This window comes from Schistocerca serialis, chromosome 11 (assembly GCF_023864345.2).
Source record: "Schistocerca serialis cubense isolate TAMUIC-IGC-003099 chromosome 11, iqSchSeri2.2, whole genome shotgun sequence".
NCBI classification, from domain to species: Eukaryota; Metazoa; Arthropoda; class Insecta; order Orthoptera; family Acrididae; genus Schistocerca; species Schistocerca serialis.
In genome coordinates this window covers 149,859,721-149,876,823 of record NC_064648.1, presented here as the reverse complement: position 1 = coordinate 149,876,823, position 17,103 = coordinate 149,859,721, and the positions used below count along the sequence as shown (strand labels likewise).

The 17,103-nt window shown below is 47.6% G+C and overlaps 1 protein-coding gene across 1 annotated transcript in view; it reads right to left on the bottom strand.

The window, feature by feature from the left end:
- The window catches only part of LOC126427352 (neprilysin-2-like), a 292,261-nt gene that overhangs the window by 134,944 nt on the left and 140,214 nt on the right, over nucleotides 1-17,103 (bottom strand). The window contains exons 4-5 of the mRNA XM_050089684.1: nucleotides 13,110-13,238; nucleotides 9,437-9,685 (exon numbers count right to left, since the gene is read on the bottom strand). Coding sequence (XP_049945641.1) covers nucleotides 9,437-9,685; nucleotides 13,110-13,238 — 378 coding nt within the window. The remainder of the gene's footprint in view (nucleotides 1-9,436; nucleotides 9,686-13,109; nucleotides 13,239-17,103) is intronic.

Below are 17,103 nucleotides of genomic sequence, written 5' to 3'. Positions count from 1 at the left end.
TGTCTTTGTAATTATTTCTATAGTTAGTGGTGTAATGTTGTAGTTTTGACCTACTATTATCTGTCTTGTGACAGTATGTTCCACAGGTCTGAAAATGTCAATATCATATCCTGATATATGTATAAATTATGACTTGTAGAGTAGATATTTATCTTATGTTTTCTGTAATACGTTATGTATCAGATACTCCTATATTTTAAAGGCATCTGTCCATCCTTGAGGGATGATGATGTCGCATGCTTGGTTCAGAGTCTGCAGCATCTGCTGTGGCTAAAAAGTCCCCACTCGAGAGTGGCAGTCCCTGCTACAGTTTGTACATGTGAAATTTGAGGGACTTCGAACAGAAGCCGCTCTGTCTCTTCACTTTGTCCTCTTCCTGATTTGTTCCTGTGTGCGTTCGTCCTCTGAGAGCTTGACGCCGTTGCGCACAGTTACTCGCCACTTGACACGGTCATCTGCAGTGCTCTCCCAGCGACTTGGATTGATTCTGGTCTCGGTCAGGTCTCTCTTGCAGACATCCTTGAAACGAAGATGCGGTCGTCCCACTGGCCTCACACACTCCTGAAGTTCACCGTACAGCAGCTGTTTCGGTGTTCAGGATCCGTGCGCCTGACAGGTCCCAACCATCTTAGACGTCGATGACTCAGGAGTGCAAAGATGCTGGTTGTGCTTGCACAATGAAAGACTTTGGTGTTGGGTACTCTATATCTGCAAGAGATCTGAAGGATCTTCCGGAGACAGCGGAGATGGAAGCTGATGAGTCGAGATTCATGCCTAGAAAGAGCTGTCCATGTCTCACAGCTTATAAAACAAGCGTTGTAGACTTTCAATTTAGTTTTTGTGGTAAGCAGTCCGTTGTTCCATACTCTGTTTTTCAATCTAGCCATGACAGATGATGCGTTTGCGATTCTGTTAGTAATTTCAGTGTCCATGGACAAGTTGCTACATATTGTGGATCCCAAGTAGGTAAAGTCATCAACTACCTGGAGAGGATTGCCATCAATGCTGATGGATGGTAGGTTGGTAGTGCTCTGCGCCATGATCTTAGTCTTTTGAAGGCTGATGAGTAGACCAAATTTTTCACAGGCATTTTATAATTTGTTGATTATATACTGCAGCTCATCTTCTGTGTTCGCTACTAGAGCTGCATCGTCCGCATATAACAACTCACGGATAACGACTGTATTTACTTTGGTCTTGGCCTTGAGGCGAGAAATGTTGAAAATATTTCAATCAGACCTCGTATGTAGATACACTCCCTCCTCACAGTCTTCAAAGGCAAATCTGAGCAGAAGGGAAAAGAAAATCCCAAATAATGTAGGAGCTAACATACACCCCTGTTTCACACCGCTATTAACAGGGAATGCTTCTGATGTTTTACCGTTGAAGCAGATTGTTGCTTGTGTTTTCTCATGGAAAGAGACAATTATCTGTAGTAGTTTAGGTGGACATCCAATCTTCTGCAACAGTTTGAAAAGCCCATTTCTGCTCACTAAATCAAACGCTTTAACAAGGTCAATGAAAACAATATAAAGTGGCCTCTGGTGCTCACGACATTTCTCTTGTAGCTGCCTTAAGAAGAAGATCATATCTACGGTGGATCGGCTGGGCCTGAAGCCACACTGAGATTCTGGGTAGATTCTGGAAGCTAAGATTTGTAATCGCATTAGGATGACTCTTGCATAAGCTTTCCCGGCTATATTTAGTAATGAAATGCCTCGATAATTGTTATAATCACTTCTGTTCCCTTTCTGTTTATATAGAGTAACTATCCTCGAATTCCGCATACTCATCGGGACATAACCTTCTTCCCAGCTGGTTGTGATAAGTGAATATAAATGTTTGAGAAGAACAGACTTGTTATACTTAATAACCTCTGCAGGGATCCCATCTTCACCTGGGGCCTTTCCGTTAGCAAGAGAATCTATTTCTCTACTAAGTTCTTCCATAGTAGGCATTGCATCTAGTTCTTCCGTAACTGGCATTTGTTTGATGGCGTCACATGCATTCTTGCTAACTTCATTCTCGGCTGGATACAACTCGAGGTAGTGTTCAACCCAGCGTTCCATTTGTTTGCCTTCATCAGTAATGACTTCACCCATCTTGGACTTCAGAGGAGCTGTTTTTCTGACAGTTGGTCCATTTGTTTTCTTAATACCATCGTATATTGCCTTAGCATCCCTAGGATCGGCCGCTTTCTGTATACCTGCACATAAATTCAGCCAGTAGTTATTTGTGCATCTCCTGAATGTTTGCTGTGCCCTGTTCTTTGCTTTTCGTAGGTCATCTCGAGTTCTTTCCTTTGGGTTTCTTTTGTAAGCAAGCAGGGCTTTCCATTTAGCCTGAGTGACTGGTTCCATTTCTTTCAAATTTTGCTCGTACCAGTCCTTATTTCTTTTTCCTTTTATTCCATAGACCAATACTGCTGAGTTGTAGATTGCACCCGAAAGTTTTGCCCATTTCTTACCAACATTCCTTTCTGCTTGCACGTTTCCTGGGAAAGCACTTTCAAAATTACTGGCAAAATCCTGCTTTCTTTGTGTGACATGAACACGATCTGTGTTGATACGGGGATGACCTCTCGGTTTAGCGTGGTAACATTTCTTAGGAGTGAGCCTCAATGTGCACGCCACCAGGGCGTGCGTGATCAGTGTTGCAATCAGCACTATGATAAATGGTTCAAATGGCTCTGAGCACTATGGGACTTAACATCTGTGGTCATCAGTCCCCTAGAACTTAGAACTACTTAAACCTAACTAACCTAAAGACATCACACACATCCATGCCCGAGGCAGGATTCGAACCTGCGACCGTAGCAGTCCCGCGTTTCCGGACTGAGCGCCTAGAGCATTATGATAACTTCGTGTCAGTAGCACAGCTTCGAGACCAGTACGCCTAGCTATGACTAAGTCAAGCTGATGCCAGTAATGAGAGCGCAGGTGTCTCCAAGACACCTTGTGCTGATCCTTAAGCTGGAAATATGTGTTTGTAATACAGAGATCATAAAAGCAGCAAACTTCAAGCAGTCTCTGGCCATTTTCATTCATTTTTCCCACCCCATAATGTCCCAGGCAATTCGGCCATATGTCGTTATCTGATCCAACTCCAACATTAAAGTCCCCTAGAATATACAGTGTCTCGGTGCTAAGTACCTTGGCTATTCTGTCGCTGAGTAAATCATAAAACAGATCCTTCTCTTCCATGCTGGATGATAAGGTGGGAGCGTACACGTTTAGGAAGTTGACAGTGCCACTTGGGGAGCATATTTTCAAGGCAACAATTCGCTCTGTTCCACCGGATGGTGGTACAGTACAGTCCAGGAGGGTGTTTTTAACAGCAAATCCTACACCATGAAGTCTTGGCTCGTCTTGAGACTTCCCCTGCCAGAAGAATGTGTAATTATCCTCCCTGACAGAGCCCGCATCTGGAAGCCACGTCTCCTGCAGTCCCGCGATGTCTACATTCAAACGATGGAGCTCTCCGTCAATTACGGCAGTCTTACGAATGAAATCAACCTCTTGGGCATCGTCAATGTACCTTGGACACATGGTCCTAACTTTCCAGGTGGCAATACGAAATAGTGATTATTATTTCATTTTTGTTGTTGGTAGGTGTACTATATCAACCCGGTTGTCGAAGATTACTTCTAAGCTCCACACACCCCTTGAAGCAGGCGGATAGTGGCGGGACAGCCCCTTATCGGCTGGGGGCTGCCCAGCTTGAGGCGGGCGGTAGCTGTCCAATGAGATGCAATGATCTCTCCCACCGTCGGAAGTGGCCCCTGGCACTCGAGTCTTACGCCAATCAGACAGAGCTTATAACCGGTAACTGCCTCTTCCCGTGTTGTGCCGAAGTCCTTGGACGCCGCTGAAGTGTCCTCTCCAGGATACTGCAAGCCTGAGCGATAAATACGAAGACTCGTGAGTTGCCCAATCATCACGGTCTCCCTCTCGACCTAAATGATAATATCCAGAGGAAAGGCAGGCCAATACGTCTGGTATCACTTCGGTTGCAGGAGCTGCCGGAAGGGGACGTAGTACGCCTTCCAACCGCCTTTGGGGCCTACTCTAGATTTTCTTTCAGGGTTTGCTCCCTTATCCTTCATCCCTCCCGAGACCAACCACAAGGCAGTGGTGTGTTAAGGTAATTAGAGAAAGAAAAGAAATGGTAACTGAGGAGAGAGTAGGGAATGTTGTTGTTGTTGTTGTTGTCTTCAGTCCTGAGACTGGTTTGATGCAGCTCTCCATGCTACTCTATCCTGTGCAAGCTTCTTCATCTCCCAGTACTTACTGCAATCTACATCCTTCTGAATCTGCTTAGTGTATTCATCTCTTGATCTCCCTCTACGATTTTTATCCTCCACGCTGCCCCGTCATACTAAATTAGTGATCCCTTGATGCCTCACAACATGTCCTACCAACCGATCCCTTCTTGTAGTCGTGCTGTAAGTTTGTCTTCTCTCCAGTTCTGTTCAATACCTCCTCATTAGTTATGTGATCTACCCATCCAATCTTCAGCATCCTTCTGTAGCACCACATTTCGAAGGCTTCTATCCTCTTCTTGTTAATCTATTTATCGTCCACGTTTCACTTCCATACATGGCTACACTCCATACAAATACTTTCAGAAACGATTTCCTGACACTCAAATCTATACTCGATGTTAACAAATTTCTCTTCTTCAGAAACGCTTTCCTTGCCATTGCCAGTCTACATTTTATATCCTCTCTACTTCGACCATCATCAGTTATTTTGCTCCCCAAATAGCAAAACTCATTTACTACTTTAAGCGTCTCATTTACTAATCTTATTCCCGCAGCAACCCCCGATTTAATTCGACTACATTCCATTATTCTCGTTTTACTTTTGTTGATGTTCATCTTATATCCTCCCTTCAAGACACTGTCCATCCCATTCAATTGCTCTTCCAAGTCCTTTGCTGTCTCTGACAGAATTACAATGTCATCGGCGAACCTCAAAGTTTTTATTTCTTCTCCATGGATTTTAATACCTACTCCGAATTTTTCTTTTGTTTCCTTTACTGCTTGCTCAATATACAGATTGAATAACGTCAGGGACAGGCTACAACCCTGTCTCACTCCCTTCCCAACCGCTGCTTCCCTTTCATGCCCCTCGATTCTTATAACAGCCATCTGGTTTCTGTACAAATTGTAAATAGACTTTCGCTCCATGTATTTTACCCCTGCCACCTTCAGAATTTGAAAGAGAGTATTCCAGTCAACATTGTCAAAAGCTTTCTCTAAGTCTACAAATGCTAGAAACGTAGGTTTGCCTTTCCTTAATCTTTCTTCTAAGATAAGTCGTAGGGTCAGTATTGCCTCATGTGTTTCAAAATTTCTGCGGAATCCAAACTGATCTTCCCCGAGGTCGGCTTCTACCAGTTTTTCCATTCGTTCACCTGACCAAAAGTCTTGTTCCTCCTGCCACCGAACTTCACGAATTCCTACTATATCTAACTTTAACCTATCCATTTCGTTTTTTAAATTTTCTAACCTACCTACCCGATTAAGGGATCTGACATTCCACGCTCGAACCCGTAGAACGCCAGTTTTCTTTCTCCTGATAACGACGTCCTCTTGAGTAGTCCCCTCCCAGAGATCCGAATGGGGGAGTATTTTACCTCCGAAATATTTTACCCAAGAGGACGCCATCATCATTTAACCATACAGTAAAGCTGCATGCCCTCGGGAAAAATTACGGCTGTAGTTTCCCCTTGCTTTCAGCCGTTCGCAGTACCAGCACAGCAAGGCCGTTTTGGTTAGTGTTACAAGGCTAGATCAGTCAATCATCCAGACTGTTGCCTCTGCAACTACTGAAAAGGCTGCTGCCCCTCTTCGGGAACCACACGTTTGTCTGGCCTCTCAACAGATACCCCTCCGTTGTGGTTGCACCAACGGTACGGCCATCTGTATCGCTGAGGCACGCAAGCCTCCCCACCAACAGCAAGGTCCATGGTTCATGGGGGCAGGAGTAGGGAATAGGATATAGGATATAAGACAGGTCGTTGTGAGGCACACTTTGTCTGGCTCCTCTGCTGAGACCTGCGCGGCTAGGTTGGACCTGCCAGTAGCTACGCTACCGCCGATATAGCTCTCAGCTTCCTTGGAGCACACAAACTCTCCTGCCCACACGGACAGTGCTACAATAAGGCGGTGCCTCATGGGAGATGTAAGCGATGACATCTCGGTCGGCGAAAGATTCTAATCCAGGTAGCGAAGCGTTTTCACAGCGGACAATAGCGAGTGTAAACGACCCACTGCCAGCTGCCCCAGTTGCAACATCCAGTGAGAAATTAAGTCGACAACTACGAAAGAATATAGGTCCATTGAGAATAACAGATTGTGCAGTGCCATGTGTTCCAAGCTTATTTTCCAGACTAACTATGTGTAGGCAGGCATGCGATGGTGGCGTTGACGATAGACACGGCGACATGGCATAGTGCTTCAATGCTGTTGCACACAGAGCTCACAGCAGAATGGTTCTGCTGGCGTGCACTGCCCGCTTATATAGGGAACTGGTGACCTTGGGTACATAACGCACTGATACCGGACTTAGACTCTGGAGGTACCAGCGAAAGAGTGCAGTCCCGTACGCATGCTGTAGTCCTACTCTTCTATATATATATATATATATATATATATATATATATATATATATATATATATATATATATATATATACACTCCTGGAAATGGAAAAAAGAACACATTGACACCGGTGTGTCAGACCCACCATACTTGCTCCGGACACTGCGAGAGGGCTTTACAAGCAATTATCACACGCACGGCACAGCGGACACACCAGGAACCGCGGTGTTGGCCGTCGAATGGCGCTAGCTGCGCAGCATTTGTGCACCGCCGCCGTCAGTGTCAGCCAGTTTGCCGTGGCATACAGAGCTCCATCGCAGTCTTTAGCACTGGTAGCATGCCGCGACAGCGTGGACGTGAACTGTATGTGCAGTTGACGGACTTTGAGAGAGGGCGTATAGTGGGCATGCGGGAGGCCGGGTGGACGTACCGCCGAATTGCTCAACACGTGGGGCGTGAGGTCTCCACAGTACATCGATGTTGTCGCCAGTGATCGGCGGAAGGTGCACGTGCCCGTCGACCTGGGACCGGACCGCAGCGACGCACGGATGCACGCCAAGACCGTAGGATCCTACGCTGTGCCGTAGGGGACCGCACCGCCACTTCCCAGCAAATTAGGGACACTGTTGCTCCTGAGGTATCGGCGAGGACCATTCGCAACCGTCTCCATGAAGCTGGGCTACGGTCCCGCACACCGTTAGGCCGTCTTCCGCTCACGCCCCAACATCGTGCAGCCCGCCTCCAGTGGTGTCGCGACAGGCGTGAATGGAGGGACGAATGGAGACGTGTCGTCTTCAGCGATGAGAGTCGCTTCTGCCTTGGTCAATGATGGTCGTATGCGTGTTTGGCGCCGTGCAGGTGAGCGCCACAATCAGGACTGCATACGACCGAGGCGCACAGGGCCAACACCCGGCATCATGGTGTGGGGAGCGATCTCCTACACTGGCCGTACACCACTGGTGATCGTCGAGGGGACACTGGATAGTGCACGGTACATCCAAACCGTCATCGAACCCATCGTTCTACCATTCCTAGACCGGCAAGGGAACTTGCTGTTCCAACAGGACAATGCACGTCCGCATGTATCCCGTGCCACCCAACGTGCTCTAGAAGGTGTAAGTCAACTACCCTGGCCAGCAAGATCTCCGGATCTGTCCCCCATTGAGCATGTTTGGGACTGGATGAAGCGTCGTCTCACGCGGTCTGCACGTCCAGCACGAACGCTGGTCCAACTGAGGCGCCAGATGGAAATGGCATGGCAAGCCGTTCCACAGGACTACATCCAGCATCTCTACGATCGTCTCCATGGGAGAATAGCAGCCTGCATTGCTGCGAAAGGTGGATATACACTGTACTAGTGCCGACATTGTGCATGCTCTGTTGCCTGTGTCTATGTGCCTGTGGATCTGTCAGTGTGATCATGTGATGTATCTGACCCCAGGAATGTGTCAATAAAGTTTCCCCTTCCTGGGACAATGAATTCACGGTGTTCTTATTTCAATTTCCAGGAGTGTATATATATATATATATATATATATATATATATATATATATATATATATATATATATATATATATATATCTGTTATCCTGGGCATTATTTTGCACAGCATTTGCAAATCTTATAGTCTGTCACAAAATGGTGTAACACCCTGTTTCCAAATTTTGTGAGGGGGATATTGTAATGAGACACCCTCCTCTATCATTACCTTTTTGTTAACAGAAGTAGCAGATACATTTGATTTTGTATACGATGCGTTAAATTTCAGACTAAAATGTATAAAATGAAATTAAGCTATTACAAGCGATGCAGCTAAAATTATTTTTTTAGAAATATCTGGCATATTTAAAATTCATATTGTTAATTGCACAATCTAATGGTAATTATTAAATTTATTTCTGGAGTTATAAATAAAATATTGTTATAACCTGGTGATAATTCTACTTTTGTCAAGAAAGCTGGTAAGCTCTTTCGCTTTTTAAACTCTTTGGAATGTTAGTAGGAGTAGTGGGCATGCCTGTGATGGAGACAGACGTATTTATATGATCGACACTAACAGTGTAATTTGGAATATTAAGTGTAAATCGTAAAAACGGAGTGATATGGAAAAATGTGACAAAGGTAAAATTCAAGAGTAATGCAGACAAATCTTCAACAGTTATTTAGTCATCTGGAACCCACAAAGTCAAAATTTCAGGGGTAAGAATGTATCCCAAGACGCAGAACTGGAACCAACACCAAGAAGAGAAAACGAAGATAAGTAACAAGTTTCTGTTTCGTATATCTTACGCCTCTCGAAGCTTTTGAAAATAATGGACTAAGAGAAATTTAATGGTGATGTGTGGAAAGGTAAGATTACAAGGTGGAATAAATAAGAATACAGCAATTATGTTCGTATTGGATGAAATTTGTATGTATTTTCAGGTGTACACTACGCCACAGAACTTATTCCAGACATCACTCAGCCTATTGTGATTGTACATGCTGCAGCACTTAATTTTCACCTGACACATTCCTCAGTATCCCAAAACACAGCTTCATTAAGGGCCATCTGATCCTAACAATCGATCATTCCCCCTTGTCAATGTTAGTTTACAACAGCAAGATAATCTACTCAACATCACGGCTAGCCTTACAGTCCTGCTCACTTCAGTAAGAATGAGTCGACGAACATAAAGCGACTGCAGTGTCACAGCTTTTGTACTTGTCAATATTCGAGGAAGGAAGGCCATACAACATTGATGTAACAGTGACACACTGATTTGTGAAGCATACAGCCCGCAACATTAGGCTTGTACGAACTCTTATTTCTGAGCTCTACAACTCACTCTTGTTTATGCAGGCGCTGTAGAGCTCGTGAACCAGCTGTAAGCTCCTGGGGACGGCTGCTCCAGGCTCCTCCTCTTCTACGGCAGTGCGCAGCTTCTCGTGGAGCTGGTCCTCGATAGCCGAGAAGGTGCTCACCGAAGATTTATCATCTGGGATGTCGGTGGTGAGCAGGTAGTTGCCACACGCGTACCGGTAGAAGTCCTCGCAGGGGTCCACTGACGGGTCCAGATAATCGAGCACCTCGGTCGCTGTCGGGGCAGACACCACACCACAGATCGTTCACTGACAACGCAGTGCTTTAGAAAGACTTACTGACTGGAGCAGCAGATGTTTTAAAGAGATTCATTATCCTGAGGGGCAACATATACCATGAGAGATTCACACTAATTTAATATTTAGAAGGCTGCTTCTGCGCTGTGCTTCTACAACTGTTGTTCATTTAAGATACACTCCTGGAAATGGAAAAAAGAACACATTGACACCGGTGTGTCAGACCCACCATACTTGCTCCGGACACTGCGAGAGGGCTGTACAAGCAATGATCACACGCACGGTACAGCGGACACACCAGGAACCGCGGTGTTGGCCGTCGAATGGCGCTAGCTGCGCAGCATTTGTGCACCGCCGCCGTCAGTGTCAGCCAGTTTGCCGTGGCATACGGAGCTCCATCGCAGTCTTTAACACTGGTAGCATACCGCGACAGAGTGGACGTGAACCGTATGAGCAGTTGACGGACTTTGAGCGAGGGCGTATAGTGGGCATGCGGGAGGCCGGGTGGACGTACCGCCGAATTGCTCAACACGTGGGGCGTGAGGTCTCCACAGTACATCGATGTTGTCGCCAGTGGTCGGCGGAAGGTGCACGTGCCCGCCGACCTGGGTCCCGCACCGCAGCGACGCATGGATGCACGCCAAGACCGTAGGATCCTACGCAGTGCCGTAGGGGACCGCACCGCCACTTCCCAGCAAATTAGGGACACTGTTGCTCCTGGGGTATCGGCGAGGACCATTCGCAACCGTCTCCATGAAGCTGGGCTACGGTCCCGCACACCGTTAGGCCGTCTTCCGCTCACGCCCCAACATCGTGCAGCCCGCCTCCAGTGGTGTCGCGACAGGCGTGAATGGAGGGACGAATGGAGACGTGTCGTCTTCAGCGATGAGAGTCGCTTCTGCCTTGGTGCCAATGATGGTCGTATGCGTGTTTGGCGCCGTGCAGGTGAGCGCCACAATCAGGACTGCATACGACCGAGGCACACAGGGCCAACACCCGGCATCATGGTGTGGGGAGCGATCTCCTACACTGGCCGTACACCACTGGTGATCGTCGAGGGGACACTGAATAGTGCACGGTACATCCAAACCGTCATCGAACCCATCGTTCTACCATTCCTAGACCGGCAAGGGAACTTGCTGTTCCAACAGGACAATGCACGTCCGCATGTATCCCGTGCCACCCAACGTGCTCTAGAAGGTGTACGTCAACTACCCTGGCCAGCAAGATCTCCGGATCTGTCCCCCATTGAGCATGTTTGGGACTGGATGAAGCGTCGTCTCACGCGGTCTGCACGTCCAGCACGAACGCTGGTCCAACTGAGGCGCCAGATGGAAATGGCATGGCAAGCCGTTCCACAGGACTACATCCAGCATCTCTACGATCGTCTCCATGGGAGAATAGCAGCCTGCATTGCTGCGAAAGGTGGATATACACTGTACTAGTGCCGACATTGTGCATGCTCTGTTGCCTGTGTCTATGTGCCTGTGGATCTGTCAGTGTGATCATGTGATGTATCTGACCCCAGGAATGTGTCAATAAAGTTTCCCCTTCCTGGGACAATGAATTCACGGTGTTCTTATTTCAATTTCCAGGAGTGTATATGCACAAGGGGCAGTTAAATGAATACCGATTACCCGCAACAATGGGACCACGGAACGGTTCCATTCAAAAGTAGTCACCACATGAGTTAAGACAATTCCTGTTTCATAGAATACGGTCCGCTACTCACGGATCCACAACTGCAGCCAGTCTTGCCCTTCCTTGTCTGGCTGAGACTGACGTCTCCTGAAACGTCCTCTGTAGAGCCCGGATATTTCAGTGGGTGATTTTCACATCTTTGGCTACCTGAAGTAGGACATCCCATCATCATTGGTTTCAGTCGGGTGAGGAAGTAAAAGAGTGGGTGCAGTTGCGGATCTGTCAGCAGCTGACTGTGTTCTATGAAACAGGAATCAGTCGTCTCGTCTCCCAGTGGGATAAATGTCTTAATGTGTTTGGTGATTATTTTTGAATGGAACCATTCCATGGCCCCATTGTTGGGGATGTTCAGTTTTCATTTGACTGCCCTCGAATAGCATGCCTTCAGTCAGTACCTTAATTTTCACTGCTGGTTGTTTTCGTGCTACATCAGAAGGTGACAGGTCCATGGGGTTTGGGGACTGCTTTGGCACACACTAAAAAGTTATGGTGACATTTAGCTGTATATCTACCTTCAGGATATAATATTATGTTTCTTTCTCTTACACACACACACACACACACACACACACACACACACACACACACACATACAGGCACACATACGCACACACTTCTTTAGTCTCTCTCCCTTTCAAATACCTTCACACTTCCTCTTACTTGCAAACACAGAACACACCCTATTTCTCTCTCTTTTTCTCTATCTCTCCCTTTCTCTCATACACATACAAAGCCTTTACCTCTCTCAAATCAATTACATCTACCCCCACCCCTCCTCTCTCTCTCTCTCTCTCTCTCTCTCTCTCTCTCTCTCTCTGTTTCTCTCTCCCTCTCCCTCCTCCTTCTCTTTTCCTTTCTCCCTCCCTCTCTCTCTCTCTCTCTCTCTCTCTCTTCCTCTCTCTCTCTCTCTCTCTCTCTCTCTCTCTCTCTCTCTCTCTCTTACTCTCTCTCTCTCTCTCTCTCTCTCACACACATACACACACGTACAAGAACACACACACACTTTTTTAGTCTCTCTCCCTTTCAAATACTTTTACACTTCCTCTCACTTGCAAACACAGAACACACACTATTTAGCCGGCCGAAGTGGCCGTGCGGTTAAAGGCGCTGCAGTCTGGAACCGCAAGACCGCTACGGTCGCAGGTTCGAATCCTGCCTCGGGCATGGATGTTTGTGATGTCCTTAGGTTAGTTAGGTTTAACTAGTTCCAAGTTCTAGGGGACTAATGACCTCAGCAGTTGAGTCCCATAGTGCTCAGAGCCATTTGAACACACTATTTCTCTCTCTTTTTCTCTATTTCTCCCTTTCTCTCACACACATACAATTCCTGTATCTCTCTCAAAGCAACAACACCCACCCCCACCCCTCCTCTGTCTCTCTCAATCTCACTCTTCCCCCATCCCCTTCTCTTTCCTTTTCTCCGTCTCTCTCTCTCTCTCACTCACTTACACACACACACACACACACACACACACACACACACACACACACACACACACAATTTCCCTTACTTTCTCTCTCACAACCCAACTCTCCACCCCTTTCATATGCTTCCCCTTCTCACTCTGTATCACAGCTACTCTATCTCACTGCTGTCACCAGGTACAGTTATCGGAAAATGTGTTTCCTCTCATTGCGGGGCACATCGCACTACCAACTGTAGAACTGTAGACAGTGACTGAGAAGAGCAGGAGTACTAACCTGCGTGGACACATCCCGGCGTGAGGCAGAGGTCCTGTAGGCTCTGAGTGCCGGACTGCGATTCTGGCCCCTGGGTGTCTGGTGCAGACACATTCCCTCTGGACTCCATCGCCACTGGCATCAGTGACTCTACACAGCAACAGGCATGAAAGTGCAAGCATTAGAAAAGTTGCAAACTGGAAGGTATGTTGGTGGTGACATTAAGACTAATGACAGGTCTCTCACTCTCTCTCTCTCTCTCTCACACACACACACATATACAAGAACACACACACAGATGGAGACACAGGCAACAGTTTCAAGCAATTGCAAATGCAAAGACATTATGGGACCACCTATGGGCATAGTGAATATCACACTGGTTTTGTGACTGGAGTGAGATGTTCCCAGCAAATGGAACACAGCATGTTTATTCTTAATTCAGAGAATCTTCAAAGTAATTTCAGATGTACCCACATGGATACAGGGACATTACTGTTGACGCTACATATAGATGACTTAGAGGACAACGTCAGAGTCTCTATGACGCTGTTTGTGACTGACGATGTTGCATATAGAACGTCGCAATGCTAAAGAATCGTCGCGAAATGCACGAAGACCTGCAGAGGACCAACGGTGCTTGACGCTCAACATAAACAACTATTGGTCACAAACAGGCGAAAGGTGCAGTGTCGAATGATTACGTGACTATCGAACAATGACTGGAGACAGTGAAATGGATTAAACACCCGGGCGTAGGCACATGGAGCGGCTTAAAGTGAAAAGAGTGCACAAAAAGAATCCTAGGAAAGGCAGATGCCACACTAGGGTCAACTGGAAAAAAGCTCAGGAAGTGTGGTCCACCTACAAGTGAGGTACCTTTCGAAATCCTCGTTCGACTGATGCCTGAGCATTGCTCCTCAGTCCATTACTCTTATCCATTAGGCTTGATGGAGGAAAGTGAGAACATCCAAGTGAGAACAGAGAGTTTCTTCATAGGTTCGTTTGGTAAGCGTGAAAGAATCAATGATCCGTATAGCTTCGGGGTGCTCCAGTGGGTAGGTGACAATGAATCCGGTGATACTCAGTTCATTCATTTATTTAATCCAGTCTACAACAGAGGCAAGAGATGCGAGTCAAATCCACGGTCCTCGGCGGTCAACTGTTGTCACGTAGTCGCCTATGACCAGCTCGCTCAGCACATCTCTGGAGTCTCCTCAGTGTTCGCCTATCTGATGCTTCTCGCCTTCTGGCTAACAGGTCGGACATGTTCGTAAGCACACGCCGCAGCCGTCACATAGACGCCTTGCTGCAATGCTGCCGAGGTATCGCACATTTCAGTAATACCATCGGTCATCGACTGAGTGGTTGAAATGGCTCGGAACACTATGGGACTTAACATTTGAGGTCATCAGTCCCCTAGAACTTAGAATTACTTAAACCTAACTAACCTAACAACATCACACACATCCATGCCCCGGGCAGGATTCGAACCTGCGACCGTAGCGGTCGCGCGGTTCCAGACTGAAGCGTCTAGAACCGCTCGGCCACACCGGCTGGCCTACGACTGAGTGGCTGTGTCGGTCTACCGAGGCGGGCACGGTGGCAAAACCCTGTGCTCAGCTGGTTACTGCCGCCAGTGTGATCTCAGCAAACAGTGCTCACAGCTGCCAGTGCTGTTCCGTATTGCACTTCCCACATGTCGTGCATGACTGGAAAAGGACATGGTGAATGTGGTACTGGTACAGAATGTACCCAACACCTCACATGATGGTGTGGAGTGGGGAGTATACACTGCTGGGAAAAAAAATTGCAGCACCAAGAAGGAGGTATGTGACATAAAGGAAAGTTGGTAGGCATTTTGCTCCGTTGTGTCTACTCAAATTTTGCGACAGTCTCATAGTAGCAACTAAGAGGATGCAAATCTGGTGTGCTTTAAATGCATGTAGTAACGATCGTGAGCGTTAGTTACCTTTGAGATTAGATATGGTGAGTGGATGATAGTCCACAATACCTATAAGGCGACGAAGATACCTTTATCAATACGACACTGAGTTTGAACGAGGTCGTGTAATAGGGCTACTGGAAGCTGGACGTTCCTTCTGCGATATTCCAGAAAGACTTGGCAGGAATGTAGCCACTGCACACGGTTACTGGCAGCGGTGTTGACGAGGATTTACGGTCGCAAGAAAACTGGGCTCCGGAATGCCACGTGGCACTACCGAGAGGGAAAGATCATTGTGTTCAGCGTATGGGTCTGGTGCATCGTACTGCATCCACAGCAGCAATTTGAGCAAAAGTTGGCACCAAACAACGAACTGTTACAGATCAGTTACTCCGAGGACAGCTCTGAGACAGCGTGCATTCCACTGACCTGGAGAACTCGTTCGAGGGCAGGGTGAAGGTCTGTTGTGTTTTCTGATGTAAGTTAGTTCTGCCTCGGTGCCAGTCACCACCGTGTCTTGGTTAGGAGGAGGCCAGTTGAGGATCTGCAACCAACCTATGTGCTGGACATGTACCAACCGGCCGCCGTGTCATCCTCAGCCCAGAGGCGTCACTGGATGCGGACATGGAGGGGCATGTGGTCAGCACACCGCTCTGCCAGCCGTATGTCAGTTTACGAGACCGGAGCCGCTACTTCTCAATCAAGTAGCTCCTCAGTTAGCCTCACAAGGGCTGAGTCCACCCCGCTTGCAACAGCACTCGGTAGACCAGATGGTCACCCGTCCAAGTGCTAGCCCAGTCCGATAACGCTAATTTGATCTGACAGGAACCAGTGTTACCACTACGGCAAGGCCGTTGGCAATTCAGGAAATACGGCATCATAAACATTGAGCTGCGTGAAAACGAAACTGCTGGGCAAAATTCGCAAGAGAAATAGGTGACATATGTGTACAAATAAGCATGAAATTAGTTAAATATGGGTGAAATACTACGAAGTCTTTCCCGGCGTAATAATTGATAATATTCTTCTCAGGTATGCAGCCGGATCATAACGTCTTCATGACACAATATTTCCGCGGTCCAACTGGCCGCCATCTTCAGGTGAGAGTGCTGGTGCACGATCTCGTCGGAACTGACTTCCTAGTGCTTTTTTTTTTCTTTATTGTGATTTTTATCACCTTACACAAGGCGGGCTCTCAGCAGCAGAGTACACCGCTCTTCAGCCTTGAGTTTTACAATAAGTAATACATACAGGGGGCACAGAAAATACAATCAAAACGGCGGGCAAAACAATGTAGACACTAAAAACAAAAAACATGGAGCCGTTCACGCTGGACGAGAAAACATCACTGACACTAGTTGACACGGCACACATAACAAGGATGATGGCGACGGTACACGGGAACAGTGGTGGCGTGACGGCGAACGAACACTAAACACAAACGAAGGGACACACACGAGACACTGATGGCGATGATCTCCGGCGTGCGAATGTTCACTGTGCATGTACGAGTCCGGGGACCTGCCAAGAGAGGAGGAGGAGGAAGGGGAGTGGGAGAGCGAGAGGGGAGAGCAGAGATGCCATGGGCAGGGGAGATAGGGGGAGGGAGGAAGGCGGAGGGGAAGCCCGGAGGAAGAGGGGTGGAGGGAGGGGATGGGGGAAAAGGAAAGAGAAGGGAAGGGAAGAGAAGGGAGGGAGGGTGCCTAAAGGAAAGGACACCGGAAGTTGGAGGTGGGGAAGGGTCAAAGTTGATAGGAGGGGTAGATGGAGTGGAGGAGGACATCATCAGGGATGGGGAGCTGACGGAAGCCACTGTGGGAGAGGGTAAGGAGGGTGGAGAGATGGAGACCAGGTGGGACATGGTAATACAGGCACGGCAGCGGGCGGGGGTGGGAGAGGATCGGGGAGACTAGCGGGTGAGGAGGATCGAGTTTACGGGAGGTGTACAGGATCCGTATCCTTTCAAGGAAAAGGAGGAGGTGGGGGAAGGGGATGAGATCGTACAGGATCCGCGTGGGGGAGGGGAGACAGATATGATAGGCGAGGCGGAGAGCATGGCATTCAAGGATT